The following is a 16,602-nucleotide window of genomic DNA, read 5'->3' on the forward strand; positions in this document are numbered from 1 at the left end:
GAAGGCTTCCTCCCCACCACTATCATGATCCTAATTCTACCTTACAAATCTGGCTGGACCAGAGGATGCACACTGGTACAGCTAGGAACTGGAAACACAGGGAATCCAGGACAGATGATCCCTTCAGAGTCAGTGGTGAGAGTGGTGATACTGGGCAGATGGAAGGAACGTGGGGTAGAAAGGGGGAACCAATCACAAGGATCTACATATAACCTCCTCCCTAGGGCACAGACAGCAGAGAAGTGGGTGAAGGGAGATGTCGGATGGTGTAAGATATGACAAAATAATAATAATTTATCAATTAATAAGGGTTCATGGGGGAGGGGGGAGGGAAGGGAAAAAATGAGAAGCTGATACCAAGGGCTCAAGTAGAAAGCAAATGTTTTGAGGGTGATGAGGGAAACAAATGTACAAAAGCACTTGACACAATGAATGTATGTTTGGATTTTGATAAGACTGGTATGAGCCCCAAATAAAATGATTTTTTTAAGTGGGGCAGTGACAGTGATTTCCAAACAGCCTCACATAGTGAGCCTTCCGACTAGAACAAATTGAGTCATCTAATCAGCGATTTAAATCTTCCAAAGGAATCTTCTGAAGTGCTTGTCTCTACACTAGAGGAAAAGAGTGCCCTTATGCCTGAAACAAATGTTCATTTTGAAGAAGGAGAGAGAAGAATTTGCCGCCACCCTTTACCGAAGAGAAGAACTTAGTACTCTCAAATGCCAGTGGAAACCTTCTGAAGAAAAACGTTTTTTGCAGGACATAAGCCAAGTGGGCAGCCTCTTCAAATTGACCGTTCAAAAGGTAATGTGAAATGCGTTCTTGGCAACAAATGTGATTCTATCCCAGGCGGTGACTCCAAGGGTAAAGAGAGGGTACAAGTTCATCTCTCTAGTTTGGGCCCAGGTGAATGAACCCAGACTTGAAGACAGTCGATTTTCATGTTGGTCACCAAAATATCCTTGCTTTGCCTTTGGGGTTGTAGAACAAGGCCAGGTTGACCTCTGAGGGAATCTGTGGTGGCTGGAGGGCAAAGCGTAATCAATGAACCTTGGGTAGCAAGAGATAGACTCATACGGCTGGAAGGAGAATCCTGATAAGGAATTTTAAACTTTGGAAAAGAAACCCAATGCACTGCCTCACCCCAGGTACTGCCTCATTCCTGGACCGCACCCACCCCCCACCCAACCTTCTTTTACTAAGGACCAGTCTGCCCTAGAAAACCCTACCTAGTCCCCACCTGCAACCTTGCTCCTGCAGATAAAGTCTAAAAGCTATGCCCACCTGATATTCAGGGACCCAGATCTTCTGATACGCTAGGTCCTCTGAGTGGCTGACTAATAATGTTTTCCTTCTTCAAGTTCTCCAAGAGTGCTGCCTGGTCATTCCCAAGCAAGTCATGGTTTTGCTGTCACCCTGCCCCTGCTACTTATAAAGCTAGGCCTGGTGAAACCATCTGTAAAAGCTCTGAACAAAGATGGCTTATGCCTTGAACACACGACGTGCAAGTTACTCAGACTTACCATGGAAAACTGAAGGAAGGAAGGACTTGTCAGGGGCCCACAGCTCCGACAACAGAAAGAACCCACATTTCATAGCATCAGCCAATGAAATCGAGTCCCATGCCTGGTCTTGGTTTGTTCTTGCAGTTAAAAAAACAAACTTTTCATAACAAGAAGGCAGTCAGCCACACAGGATCAGAAGATGTGCTCTTTCAGCAGAGTCGGCTGTCATGTGAGTGGTAAAGTCCATGTCTGCACAGCCGCTTCACCGGCTCCCCAGAAAACTTGGTGACTTAAGTGAAACCAGCCAGGTGAAAGATTTCACCAAGACGTACAGTCAGCAGAAGCCAGACCCCGGACAGTGGGCTGCACACGTGACGGCAGCCTGGTGCTGGAATCTTCAGCGGAAGGCTTGCAAAGGGCGCTTCTTGTGTGTCCAAGGACTGCAGGGTTTTTGTGTCAGAAACCTGCGCTTTGGGTATGATAGGAGTAATGTTCATGCACTACGCCTTTCTTTTCATTTTTAATATGGTCCCTTCATGCTTGAAAGATGTTCATTTAAACTCTACATTAAACTATCCTGACTGTTTTAGGGGCGAGCAGAGTGAAAAGTGGTATATGGCATATGTGATGAATGTCAAAAACTAGAGCGGAGGGGGAGAAACCGTGCCGTTTTTTGAATCCTCCGGTCAAGAAAACCCAGAAACAAGTCTAACTTTTGAGGCACCCAAATGCGTGTTGGTCAGAGTTAATATTCCTGCGAGTAGAGGTATTTGGGAAGACTTTTCCCATTGATCTCCAGACTACATCGGGGGCGGCGTGGAGGCGGGGGTGTCCTGTATTAATCTTCTCGTGCGCTCTGATCCCCTTTAGCAACGCACACGTAGGAGGAGGTAAGAAGAGCTCACGCTGAAGAAAACCACACCCCTGATGGGCATCGGTCTTGGCCGCAGCCCCCGAGACCCCCCTGAGTGCATCTGGCTGCAGCCCACGGGCTTGGGTAAAGCCCAAGAGAGCACACTCCATATACCCATCAAGTGGTGGAGCCCTCCCAGCCTGGGACTCCGCCTCCCAGGGCGGCACCCTCGGCGGGCGGGGCCGGAAGGGCGCGAACTACAATCCCCAGAATCCCCCGGGCGTGACGGGCACGTGGTCCTGGGCCGGGCCGCGGCGGCGCTAAAGCGGCTGCTGGGCTGCGGGCGGCGCGGTAGGTCTGAGCGGAGCGCGCGGCGGTGGCGGCTGCCCCGGCAACCGAGGAGGATCCGTCGTGTCTCTGGTGAGTGGGTTCGGGCTGAGGGACGCGGGCGGCGCGTGGGCGAGGCGGTGACGGACGCGGAGGAACCGCGGACGGCGGGTGAAGCCGGGACGTGAACTAGAGGGCGTTGTGGGTGCGACACCCTCCCGGCCTGGGCAGTGCCCGGAGACGGGCACGGGGACCCGCTGCCCGCGTTCTTTCCCGAGCGCACGGCCACGTCTCCCGGTTTCGTCTCCAAATGTTCGGAATCAGCTTTTGGCGCCGAGTAGCGATGGCAATGGGAAAATCAGCAGTGTTTCTGCTTTTTTGTTGTGTATTTGTTTTGTTTTCATTGGTTTCTCGGCCGTCCCCAAGTATGTATTTCTCACTCCGGTATTTCTGCTTTTCTTGAAATGTTGCTCTTTTAAAATTAATTTAACCCCCCGGCGTCTTGAATTATTTGTGCTAAAGAGCTTGTCTAGGAGAGGCGTTACTAGAGCAAGCAATAATACTCTTTCTTGCTGTTTGAGAAAAAATATTGTAAGTTCACAGGGAATCTTAAGGTAGAAAACATTTTAACCATGATACAAACTATGAAAAATTTCAAGATTAACCATCCCAAATTTCAGAATCAAACTTACCTAATATATCTCACTCTCTGTTAAAGTCACTGCCATCTGCTGACCCACCGCTCCCAATTGGAGCGCTACTTCAGAATGTCAGAAAACCTTTCCGATTTTGAAGGAAAGTTAAAGCTACCTGGGTAATAATTCTGATGTTAGGTTTTAAGGCATACTAATTGTCCAGTGTTTGGGGGAGATTGTGAAAGGTTTAAGACATCATTTTCAGCTTGGAGCATCAGGGAATGTTGCCTGGCTCTCAAAGTTGGGGTTTACATGTTGGCTAGAATGAAGAAGCCCTGCCCCAGTGGTACAGGGGTGAAAACACATGGCTAACTGAAAGGTTGGTGCTTCAAACCCCATTAGTGATCCTCGAGAGAAAGACCTAGCCATCAGCTCCCATAAAGACTAGACCACCAAACCCAAATCTGTTGCTGTCCGGTAGATTCCAGCATCCTTATAGGACAGGGTAGAACTTTCCAAAGAGTTTTCAAGAGGCTCTAAATCTTCAGAGAAGCAGATAGCCTCATCTTCTGTGGAGCATCTGGTGGGTTTGAACCACTGACCTTATGGTTAGCAACCAAGCACTGACCCACGAGACCACCAAGACTCTTTCTAAAGATTATATATAGCCCAGGAAACCCTATTGGGAAGTTCTACTCCATCGGTCGCTATGAGCCACAGTCTGCTGGGTGATTTCTCATAACAATATGCAAACCCACTGCCATCCAGTGACTCAGATTCACAAATGGCCTTTTAGAACAGAGCAGAACAGCCCCTTTTGGTTTCTAAGACTAAATCTTGGTGGGAGCAGATGATCTCTCTCCCTCCTATGGATCAACTTTGTGATTAGCGGCCCTACACTTCACCCATTCTATCACCAGGGCTGTGGGCATTTCTAAGCTGCGCAAAGATAAGATTAGAAATGTCTATTTCATTAACCTAGAAGTCTGTGTTGATTGAAGGAGGGGAGAATTTCTTTCCATCAAAAACATGTGACACTGCCAGTCCCACCTTCAGCCCATCCTAAGATAGTGTCTGTGCCCTAACTTGGTATAAATGCAGTCCCAAAGCACAAGAATATGGAGGTCAATTTAGCATTAACGACCTAGTGCTGTTAGAATTAGGAAACTTAATGCCCACTGTAGCTCCTGGGGCTCTTCTGACTTGAACTTTCTTGTGTCACCATGGTCATGTGGGTGTGCCCCTGGCTGTAGATAAGAGGTTACAAAGGGGCAAGTTATCAAAGGGGCCCTAGGGGAGGAAGATAGCAAATTGACTTTGAAATGACTTAGTCCTTTAATAGACAAGAGTATGGAGGGTTGGAGAGGAGGCACCTGCAGAATGAAGATGGCAGGGAAGGTGGAGCAGGTAGTAATACTTGCTATGTGTCTGAGACTGGTTATTTTATAAGAATAAATTTCCTTCGATTCTCTCGGTAACCTTATGAAATACTACGACTGTTCTCCCCGTTGACCTGCTGACCGGAAGGCAGCACAGAGAGACGGAGGAAGGGCGGCGAGGTGCCATGATGCACCAGGGCCGACTTTGGGCAGAAGCAGAGGAAGTAATCACTTCAAGGACAAGAAGGCAGGTTCACTTTGGGGTATCTTGTATTGAGATCCCGGCAGGAGTGCCAGGTGAAAATACGCAGCAGAGACACACCAGCTATGCAGCCATGCCCACGACGTGCCCCTGAGTCAGGCAGGCCTGTGTGAATGACCCCTGAGACTCAAAGACCAAGTGACCTGCCCATAATCACGAGTGGTCAGGTGAAGCTCAAGGGTTAGAGCTGCACCGTGTGACTTCTCCTATGTTTTCCCCAAGGGCCAGGGGATTACATTTATCTTTCCAAACCGCCAGCATGAGTTTTAGTTACATCTTCAAACTAGGAAAAGGCAGAGAACGCTTGTGTCCTATATAGCCACAGCCATTGAATCGATTCTGACACATAGTAGCCCTATAAGAAAGAGTAGAACTGCCCTAATGGGTTTTCAAGGCGGTAAATCTTTTTTTAACAGATTTATTGGCACATAATATACATATCATACAATTCATTAGCTCAACTGTTGCATCGTGTCAAGGAAAAATTGTACAATTTTGTATCAATTTTAGAACCCCCTCCTGCCCATAGTTAAATAGCCTTTATAATGAGCTGTGTAATCACAGTCCTTTCTAGTGCGCTCTCCCGCCATGACTGACCCTTTACGGGAGCAGACAGCCTCCTCCTTCTCCTGCAGAGCCAGTGGCCATGGCGGGTTTGAGCTGCCCAATGCAAACTCCAGGACGCCACGGGGCTCCTTTGCCTGGTAAGGGTCCCTTAATTGCCTGAAGGAAAGAAGTTGGGCTTTAGTTCAGGAACAAGTCATCCTCGGAACTTCACTGAGGGTGAGGGTTGTACCATATTTGGCTTTCTACTAGAGAATCCATTTCTCCAGGGCTCACCTGAGCCAGGACTCTTGAAGGATAATGGGGAAAAAGTAGATGACATGATCTCATTATTTCATAAGTTTATACTCTTACTCAGGGAATGAGATGAACAGCTTTAAAATGAAAACACACAGGAAAAGCAGTTTACTATAATAGAAATAAGTTGTGGGAATTCAATGACATTGGCTTTTAAATGTGCTTTAAGAAGTTCCTTTTAAGTGAACTCCAGCTCGTAGTGAGCCTGTGTATTGCAGAGTAGAACTGTGTCTTGTGGCTTGTCATGGCTGGGACCTTGCAGAAGCATTGGCAGGCCTGCCTTCTAAGGAGCCTTTGCGTGACTTTGAACTACCAACCTTGTTTATTAGTAGTTGAGCAGAGTAAGTCCAAAAAGCACTGCTGCGAGGGCATCCATGTACAGCTTGTGCCAACTGAAGCCTGTGTAAACCTGACTGCTCAGTGGATGGCTGCAGGCAGGTTCTCTCGGTAGCATCTGTTAGTATCGCTAGGGTGACTGCAAAAGAAGGTCCAGTCACACAGTGGCTTCCAAGGACATGGACTGGGCCACTTCAGCTCAGCTCAAACAGTTGTGACTGGTTTGGGGAATTTGAGTTTGAAGAAAGTTGAAAACTGCATTGGTGAGAAAAAGGCTGGAGAAAATGTGTCAAAATACTTTTCTCATCATGAGATAATGGGGGGAAATGGGAATGAAAAGCCTTTCATTCTCTGTGGTTAGCCACACCTGTCCTATGAGAACGTCATTGGGAAACCTTTCCATACCCGATGCTGGCTGATAAGATCTGAGATGCCCCACATGCACTATTTTAGCCGAATACAGAGACCTGGTGTATTTGAGAAATTCTTCTTTCTGCAAGCACTTGACAGAAGAAGAAGCAGGGGTGAAACCTCCCCAAACTGCTTCGGAGATTTGGAGATAAGCAAGTGGAATACCCGCAACTCTATGGCAGAGGGGATGTTTCAGGGGTTGTTGCCATGCACAGAGGGTGTCAGCAGTGGGACAGGAGGCATCATTCACAGGCCTGGGAGGCTTCCTGTCGCACCCCCAAGGTCTCAGGCTCTATTCCTTAGCTAAAAGGCCTCACTGACCCACATGATTTTGTTCACCCAAACTTGCTGATTAGAGCATTCTTAAGCTTAAACAGGAACTCTACTGCAAGCCAGAGGGGGTGAGGCTGTTACATTTGGGTTTCTCTGCAAACCAAGTCTTAACAGACCAGATCTCAAACCATGTCACGTTTCCAACATTGATTACCAGTGGGTAACTCTCGGTTCACAAAATACTGCCAAGATCACAGCCACCATCATACTGCCCTGTTCTTGCCCCTTCAGCGTTCTTTTTGTTCCCTAAACTCAATATTTCAAAGGAACACAAGTTGAGTTCCTAGAGCAGGTGGGGTCTGCCCAGCCCATGGCCTGGTGGGGCCCACAAAACCTTCAATACCAGCTAACACCACAGGCCTCGCCCAAGAGAAGCAGTGTCAGCCACACCTTAGGGGTGAATTATTTCAATGTTTAGCCAGAGGGCCCACAAATGATGTTATAAATATCCAAATGACCCTTGGCAAAAAAAAAAAGGTGCCCCACTGCTGCCTGAAAGGAGGCCATAACCAGTGCATCACGGCGTGGTCTGAAATGAACAGCAGTTCCTCAGGAAGGTGCTAGAGAGACAACCACTGCCGCTAGAAGTACATCGACCTACATGGAGACTATATTGACATTTTTGTTTAGTAAAAAGTTCTATGATTTTGTACTAATACTTTTACTAATACTAATACTCATGCTTCAATCACAAAAGGAGTAAACACTATGATCTCACGCACATGAAATCCGCAGGTAGATGGAAGCAAAGATGATTAGTGGTTGCCAGTGGTGCGAGGGAGGCGGCAAGCAGAGGTTGTGCATAGGGACAGTGAGTTTCTGTTGCAGGCGGTGGAGTGGTTTGGAGAATACTGAGAATGGTGGTACAACTCCATCATGCCATGCAAACCACTGAGTTGGATGCGTACAGATTGCAGAGCGGTAGTGTGTCTTGGGTATGTTTTTATCACAATAAACGCCTAATAAGAGAGCCTCCATAACTAGTCAGTGGAAGAGCTGGAAGTTAAACCAAGCCAGTCTGCCTGCAGAATGTAAGCTGAGAGCCGCGGGGCTGCGCGCCGCGTGTTCTTGGGCTTTTGCACCGAGTGTGGACGTGTAAGGAGCCCAGTGGTGCATCGGGTGAGCACACAGACCCACCAGCCAGTCGACTTTTGTAAAGATTGCGCCACTTAAGACTGCTCCAGGGCAGTTTTACTCTGGTCCTGCAGGGCTTCTGTGAGTCGAAAGCCATCTCACCGCAATGGGTTTGGTTTGGGTAAGGACGAGGTCACTCCCAGCCAGAAGGCGCAGGGCCTCTTCGCCCCAGGTGTATCAGGCTGACCCTTTTCGCCAGAACTCTGGCAGTGGAAGCTGCCATCCAGGCCCAGCCGGAAATCCTCCATCAATCACAGGCATGCTCCTCGAGGTTAACTAAGCACCACAGGTAGGAGGGAGCACTCCGAAGAAGGGACTGGAAAGGTAAAGAGAGGTGACTACATCATTGTAATGCAATTGATATGTTTGAGGGGCCCTGGCCGGCTATGTGTTAGGCAGTGGACTGCTAGCAGCAGGTCAAAGCCACCTGCTGCTCCTCAGGAGAAAGGCTGTCTGCTTATTTAAAGATTCCCCATCTCGGAAACCCTGAGGAGCAGCTCCACTCTGCCCCACAAGGTCACTGTGAGTCCGAATCAACCCAGGGGCAGCCGGCGGGTTACATGTTTTTACTGGAGCTAGAAAACTCATCAGAGTAAGAGTGGACAGGGAGAGCTGTGTAGCTCATACTACAACCTGGAGGTTTTGACCATCTTCCAGTTTAATTAATAGTTGTTTGGCATCTACTTGGTGGCCTTGAGTTATGTCCAGGTTGCGTCTGTGTTTTATTCCCCTGCTTCTTACGGCTGCAGATGGCCTCACAGCCTCTGTGTAGATACAATGGGAGGCCGCTTGGCAGTGTCTTCCCGGACTTTGCCCTCTTCTCATCGCCACCCTCTCCTGCTTCCCCCCTAATGGAACTCAGCTCTAAAGTTGACATCCTTCTCACTATGCATGTTTTACAGTGAAACGCCGAGCAGACTCTGCCCTGCCCGGGAGTTTTATCATTAACTGACATCCCTTGAAGAAGAGAAGGAACTACTTGTGTTTTCCACACGTTTCCCACAGCATAATGGCCTGCCCGAAGAAGAAGCTGCAGGGGCTCGTGGCTGCCACCCTCACGCCAATGACGGAGAATGGGTAACTATCACTTGGGACCATAACAGGATCTGCCTTCCTTCCACCAAAATGGACAGGAGTTCTCTGCAGTAAGGAGTCCCCCAGGGGGCACAAGCAGTTAGTGGGCTTAGCTGAAAGATTAGGGGGTTCAAGTCCACCCAGAAGCATGTCAGAAGAAAGACCTGGCAATTTCCTTCCCCCCAATATCAGCCTTTGAAAATCCCACAGGGCACATTTTACTCTGACACACATGGATCCACCAGGAGTCAGACTCAACTTGAAAGCAGTTGGTGGATTTTTTTTCCCCCTGTAGTAACAGGGGCATGCGCCCTTCCCCTCTCTGGAACTGCTGCCAAACTCCTCTGCTCTGCCTTGGACCCCCAAGTTAGAAAACCAAAATTCACCGCCTTAAAGTCGATTCCAGCTCCGAGCGACCTGGTCACCGTAGATCAATTCCATACAGTTCCTAAGGCTGTGATCGTTACAGAAGCAGATTGCCACGTCTTCCTTCTGCAGAGCCGCTGGTGGGTTTGAACTGCCCATCTTTAGGTTTACCCTCCAAGCACTGAACCACTGTGCCACCAGGGACCCTTCAAGTCGCAGAGGTCTCTGTTGTCCCAAACTGTGCAAGAAGGGAGGAGGTATGGCCCCTTGTCTTCCTCCAGATGTCTGTAGCTCCCCAGGTACATCGTCCTTGGACTTCACCACAGCTCCACTTACCGCCGGCAACAAGTTGAGGAACTGTCGGCAATATTGGCCTGCCCTGTAGGGATCATCTTTCTCAAGAGCTGTAAGATTTCCCCTGATGCGCGGTCCCTGCGCTGGGGGAACTGGAGCAGGTAGCTGTGTGGACTGGATTCCTTAGGCTTGTGTCTCTTCGCATTGCAACACCGATGCAATGTTAGGGTAGGGCTGGGAATGTAACAGATGGTTGCTAAGTAGTCATTCCCCGAGTCAGAGTTTTGACTTCTAAGTGACTAATGATGAGGGTCATGGGGCCACAGGTGCCTCTGCATTATGGAGAGCCCCTCGCCGGACATTGCCCCTAGCAACATTCAGCCACCTGCTGGATAGAACCATCTTCACCTGTCTGGGCAGTCAGACTGCCGAGGCAGGCAGCATTCTGACTTCTGCAAGTCTATCCTTTCTGCCGTGGTAAGAGAGGCTAATAGTAGTCCCATGCACTTATGATTACTATGTGAGACCACACAACAGTGCTTAGCACAGGATCGGTCTGGTGAGCAAGTTTGAAGTGTGATTGTGTCATTAGCCAAAAACCAGCCTCACTACCCTGAGTCCATTCCGAACTCATAGTGACTCTACGGGACAGAGTAGGGCTGCGCCTGTGGGTTTCCAAGACGTTCAATCTTGACTGGAGTAGAAAGCCCAATGCATAACCCACAAGGTCACCAGGGGGCCTCGATTGTGGCATTCGGCAGAATAAATGGAAGGGGAAGGTATTTACGACCGACTTAATAAGATCTTCCTTTTTGATCTTTTGTTGCTAAACTCATCCGCCTTAATGAATTCTACCCTAAGTTCACTTGGACCTTGAACTGCAGGATACACTTAACTGCAGTTTTTTTTTAAATCCGTGAGACACTCAATCTCCATGTGAGCAATTGGTATCTGCAGTAAATTGAGTATCACAGTAAGGAGGTCTGGGGGTTTGGTTCTGTGTATTTTTCATCGTGGTTGGCACACCACCATAAACTTTGGGTAGCGCCAAGGGATCCAGCGGCCATGCCCCTGGTGCTGCGGGAAGCACCCTGATGAAAGAGTTAGGTATGAGTAAAGTTGTGAATCTACTGCCGCTCTGCCAGCCGATATGAAAACTTTGCACTTTTGTGAAGTGCCTCTTGATCTCCTACTGAAAGCACAGCTTTTGTGTGGGTACAGTCTGTACTGCGGTCTGTACTGCGTGTGTTGTTTGGTTCTGGCAAACAGCGATCCTTTGTGCATGCAGCAGAACAGAACACTGCCAGGTCGGCGCTAGCCTCACAATTGCTATGTTTGAGCCCATTGTGGGAGCCACTGTCAATCCATCTCATTGTGGACCTCCCTCTTTTCACTGCCCCCTCCCCTTTACCAAGCATAGTGTCCTTCTCCAGGGACTGCTCTCTCCTGACCACATGTCCAAAGTATATGAGGCACAGTCTCGAGAGCCCTGCTATTGAAGAGCATCCCGGCAGCGGCTCTTCTCAGTCACATGTGTTCCTTCCTTACGCTTCGCGTCCACCATCATTCAAATGCATCGCTGCTGCTTCGGGCTACCTTAATACTTCCCCACCTTCCATAAGCGTGCGATGCGGCTGAAATGCCACGGCTTAGATCAGGTGCGCCTTAGTCCTCGAAGTGACGTCCTTGCTCTTCAATATGTTAGCAAGGCCTCGTGCGGCAGACTTGCCCAGTGCAATACAGTGTTTGATTGCTTGGCTGCTGCTTCTGGGAACTTTGATTGTGGAGCTGATCCAAATGGATTCCGTGACCATTTCCATCGTTTCTGTGTTCCCTAGCCATCTAGCGCTGAGGCTTTGGACTTTGAATACATTGAGTTGGAGCCCCTACTGAATGTTGGCAGTTTGTGATTTTCATTAACAAGTGCTTCAGGGCTTATATAATATGTAATACTACGCAACTGTTTATGTTATCAATAAGGTTTCTTATCAACAGGAAAGCTATTAGTTGGGAGGGTTTTAGCCATTAAGTTTTTAGACAGTCAAAACGTACATGCAGTTTTTTGACTGGGGAGTCGGTTGCTCCAACCCCGAATTTAAGGGTCAGCTGTACATGCAGTTTCTCGGGACACCAGGTGTCCTCCTTCACAGTGAGTCACATTACAGAGTTCCCTTAGACTAGGGCTCAAAACTAACAGCTTCTATCATTCATGACAAAACCACATCCTTATTAGAGCAAAATTCTTGCTGAGGTGGCATTTGAATTCCTTAGCTGCCTAGTAGTGATTTTTCCTTCCTTTTCCTGTTGCTGCTCCCTTTGCGCAAGGTCTACGAAAAACAGAAGTCAGCTGTTGCTCAGTGTTGGGCAGAGGAGGGAGAGCACGTGCCTCGGGAGCAGTCGGGAAGTTCTTCCTGTTCGGAGAGAGAGCCCATTGGTGAACTCCCAACACCGCCTCTGGCGGATGCTACTTGTGCCTTTTTATCCAGAGCCCTCTCCTCCGCCTGGAAGTGGCTCCGCAGAACAGCTGTTCATCTGGGATTCACGGAGGGTGTCAGTGTGTGCTTTCGACCTCCCCAGGAAGCCAGGCCCCACATCTAAGCCATAACCAGAATGACCCTGCTTTTCTTCATCCTTTCCCACTCCCCAAGTACCTCTGGCCCTGCCGTCCCCATGTCACTCATTTCCTTCTTCCTTCCTTCCTCTTTTTCATCAGTTCTTTTTGCATCCATGAACCTCACGTCCCTAAAGCATGAAATCAAAATAAGATTGCATTCTCTGTAGGCGTCTGGTAAGAATTGAATCATGTTTGTCTCTATAAAATCCTGAAGGCCTGCTTCAGAAAGGACATGGGCACGGAGACCTTAGGGAGCACATTTCTACTCTGAAACACACCGGGTCTCCAACGGCAGAAGCCACTTGCCAGCACTTGATCTGGTTTGTTAGGCATGCAAACTAGGTTCGTTTGCCTTCACCCCAGCCCCCCTCACCACCACCACACCATCTGCTCCCAGCTAAACATTTCTGTCGTATTTGGGACATGTTATCAGGAAAGACCAGTCCCTGGACAAGGACATCATGCTTGGTAAAGTCGCAGGTCCGTGAAAAAAGAGGGAGACCGTCCATGAGAAGGATTGCCACAGTGGCTGCAGCAAAGGGCGCATACATTATCAGGGTGAGGATGGCCCCGGGCTGGGCTGTGGTCATTCTATTGCACGGAGGGTCACTGTGAGTCAGAACCAACTGGACCCCACCTAACAGCAACAACAATGGGGACAAAGCAGATTTGGAACACCACCAAGAACAGGTGGGCATTCATCTACTTCAATGGAAACCTACACTTTGTACAAAGTTTGCAAAGACAAGATGAAAGAAGGGGCACAGAATCAAAAACCTAGAGATTCTGCCAGGTGCGGTATGCCAGACAAACAAACCTCACTGCCATCGAGACAGTGCTGACTCATGGCCACCCTATAGGACAGGGTAGAACTGCCCCTATGAGTTCCAAGACTGCAACTCTTCACAGGAGTAGAAGGCCCTGTCTTTTTTTTTTAATCATTTTATTAGGGGCTCATACAACTCCGACCACAATCCATACATTGTCAGGGGAAGCCAGCCCCTAACACATCATTATGGGTCTGGTAGGCACAATTGTACAGCGATAATAAGTTAAGATCATAGTAAAGTTATAGAGAGCATGAGAGATAGAAGTGAAGTATTGAAATAAATGGAGTCAGACACAATTCATGGTAGCATGCTCACCTCTGCCCCGCTTGATGGTCCATGTGGAGGGAGAGAGAGAGATCTTTAATGCTAGCCCAGGCTTTTTATCTTCTCTGGGGACATGCAAGCCCCCTAATTACAGGTGAGGATATACGTCACAGGAAGGGGCTGTACTATAGGTAATACAGTAATGATAGGGGGGACATACACGCAATAGGAAGGGGAGGGATTGGGGTTATACATGTGACAAGATGGGCAGACACTAGATTCAAGATGGCGGCCTAACCTTGGTCATCCTTGGGCGGGTTTGACCTCTGGGGTCTCCTACAAGGAAACAGACAACTACTATCCTTATCAGAAGGGAGTGGGCCCTATTTGTTGTGGGATAAACAGTGGTGACCACTTGCTCTAGATGGTTGATAGCTCTCAGGGAGAATAACCCCTGACCTACTTCTGATGACCTCCAAGTATAGTCATTCCCAAGCAGCTTTCTGGCATATATTTGGGGGACTGCTTGGGAGAAATCCTTCTGTATCCCACACAGAACAAGTCCTTTCACAGCTCAAAATCCCTTTGTGATGGCTTATCTCCTTCAGGGTAAAATCCAAAGCTTTGTGATGGGCTACAAAGTCGGATGTGAACTGTTCTTCTGTCCTGGTCTCCAGCAAATCTCTCCTTTCTCAATCCGTGCCAGCCACACTGATTTCTGAATTCTGAATCTGTCCCAAGGGCTGAAGACCAAACATCTCAAACGTAACATATCTGAAACAGAACCGCTGATCTTTCCCCTAAAACATGCCAAGCGTGCTCTTGGCTCAAGTTCTCCACCTTGATGTTCCTCCTTGATGCATATCTCTTCCCATCATAGCTGCCCAACTCACTGGCTCATCTCTTTCATGTCTCAAATGCCACCGTGATCACTGATAGACCTGCATTGATAACTATTTGAAAAAGCAAACTACCCACACCCTGGCATATTCTATTTTCTTCCTCTGCTCTATTTTGTTCTCTATCCTTTACCAGCACCTCATACAGTCCATTGTTGTGGGAGTCATCGAGGCAGTTCTGAATTATTATTTTATCTTACAATGCCCAGCGTCTCCCTTCACCCACTTTCCTGTTGCCCATGCCCCAGACAGAAGGTTATCTGTAGATCCCCGAGATCGGTTTCCCCTTTCTACCCCCCCTTACCTCCCAGTATCGCCTCTCTCACCGTTGGTCCTGAGGGGTTCATCTGTCCTAGATTCCCTGTGTTTCCAGATCCCAACTGTACCGCTGTGCATCCTCTGGTCTAACCAGGTTTGCAGAGTAGAATTGGGATTATGATAGTTGGGGGGAGGAAGCGTTTAAGAACTAGAGGAAAGTTGTGAGTTTCATTATTGCTACACTGAACCTTGAGTGACTCATCTCCCCACTAGCCCTCTGCAAGGGATGTCCAGTTGTCTACAGATGAGGATTGGGTCCCCATCACGCACTCCCGTCATTCACGATGATACGATTTTCTCCCCCGCCTTTGTTGCTTGAAAGCTGGTCCCATCGGCCATTCATGATCACTCTGACTAGTCTTAAAGACTAATGACTATCCATTATTAATACAGAAGAAGCTGCTAATCCATATGAGATGATGTGGGGGAAAGGCCAGCCCCTCACAACTAATCGCAGGGTTCAATAGGTGCTGTTGTACGGTTGAGCTATATAAATATTATAATAGTCATAGAAAGCATGAGAGATAGAAATAATGGAGTCAGACACATTTCATGGTAGCATGCTCACCTCAGCCTCACTGGTGGTACACGTGGAAATGGGAGACCGGAGAGCAGGAGAAGGGGGAGGGGAAAGAAGACAAGGGGATAGGGGAAGGGAGAGGGAGCCAGAGAGAGTCTTTATTGCTAACCAAGGCTTATACATCTTTGGGGGACATACAAGCTCCCTAATTATAGGTAAAGACATATGTCACAGGAAGGGGTTGCACTATAGGTTATACAGCAATGAGTGGGGGCAATCTAGGGATATACATGCAATAGGAAGGGGAGGGATTGGGGGCACACATGTGACCAGATGGGCGGATCCTAGATTCAGGATGGCAGCCTAACTGTGGATGTCACTGAGCCAGTTTGACCTGTTCTCTGGCTCTCCATAGAAACCATTATCAGTAGGGTGTAAACCCCACCTACAGTAGACCAGATGCCTTCAGGGAGAGTACCTGTAAGCATCTGACCTCCCACCATATGCGGGCAAATAGCCTCTAATGTTTGGCATATTTTGGGGGAGACAAAGCTGGGGAAAATCTATAATCCCACAAAATGCCAATATTAAAATGCAAAATGTTACCACCAGTAGATAAATATTGATGAGAAGCTAGACTCTGGGTAATTGCATAGTTGATGCTTTTCTACAATTGTATCAGAATGAGAAGTATAGAGAAAATGGATGGCTGCTAGACAAAATAGTGAAAGAAAGAGGTGAGCGTCAGCGACACAGCTCAAGTGTACAGAAAAGACCTCAAAGTTGCTTCTAGTTCCCTCAGAGGAAGCCTTATTCCCTGGAATGGAAGAACTGATATTACAAAACACCAAACCCAAAGTCTTATTTTAAGAGTGGATAAATTACATCACTAAATTACGGTAATTCCCAAACTCAAATGGTGTCTGAAGTTAAAATGAGGCCACTAATTGGCAAAAAATGGGCTCCTGAAAAATGGGGGTGGGGACGTGCAGGCAGATAATTAGGAAGCTAAGAACAATGAGCCCCTAAATCCCGTTGAATCACTCCTGACCATAGAAGCCGTCCTCTTCTGTGCATGTGATGCGATTAATCCAGATGTACTGATGAGTCTGTGTGAGACTGCACCTTGATGGTGCCTGGGGACTTGTCTGAAGTATCGCCTGAGGCAGATGCCTGAGAAGAGGCTGACTGCTGAATAGTCCCAGGAAACACTCCTCCTACCCATTGTTGCTATAGCCAGCCTTAAATTCCATCAAGCCCCTAAAGGTGAAGTACAAAGTGTAACCTAGGAAGAGTTATGTTACACTCCAAAAGAACGGCTTGATTTTTCTCATGTGTACATACAGAAACCTGGAGAGAGTGTGGGGGATGGCTATTATGAGTG

General features: G+C 48.1%; 1 protein-coding gene across 1 annotated transcript in view; it reads left to right on the forward strand.

Annotated features, from left to right (window-relative positions):
- The first annotated feature begins 2,653 nt into the window (after positions 1-2,653).
- NPL (N-acetylneuraminate pyruvate lyase) overlaps positions 2,654-16,602 on the forward strand; it is a 50,151-nt gene continuing 36,202 nt past the window's right edge. The window contains exons 1-2 of the mRNA XM_075528165.1: positions 2,654-2,781; positions 8,942-9,116. Coding sequence (XP_075384280.1) covers positions 9,049-9,116 — 68 coding nt within the window. The 5' untranslated portion in view covers positions 2,654-2,781; positions 8,942-9,048. The remainder of the gene's footprint in view (positions 2,782-8,941; positions 9,117-16,602) is intronic.

The sequence above is a fragment of the Tenrec ecaudatus genome, chromosome 1 (genome assembly GCF_050624435.1).
Source record: "Tenrec ecaudatus isolate mTenEca1 chromosome 1, mTenEca1.hap1, whole genome shotgun sequence".
Classification (NCBI taxonomy): Eukaryota; Metazoa; Chordata; class Mammalia; order Afrosoricida; family Tenrecidae; genus Tenrec; species Tenrec ecaudatus.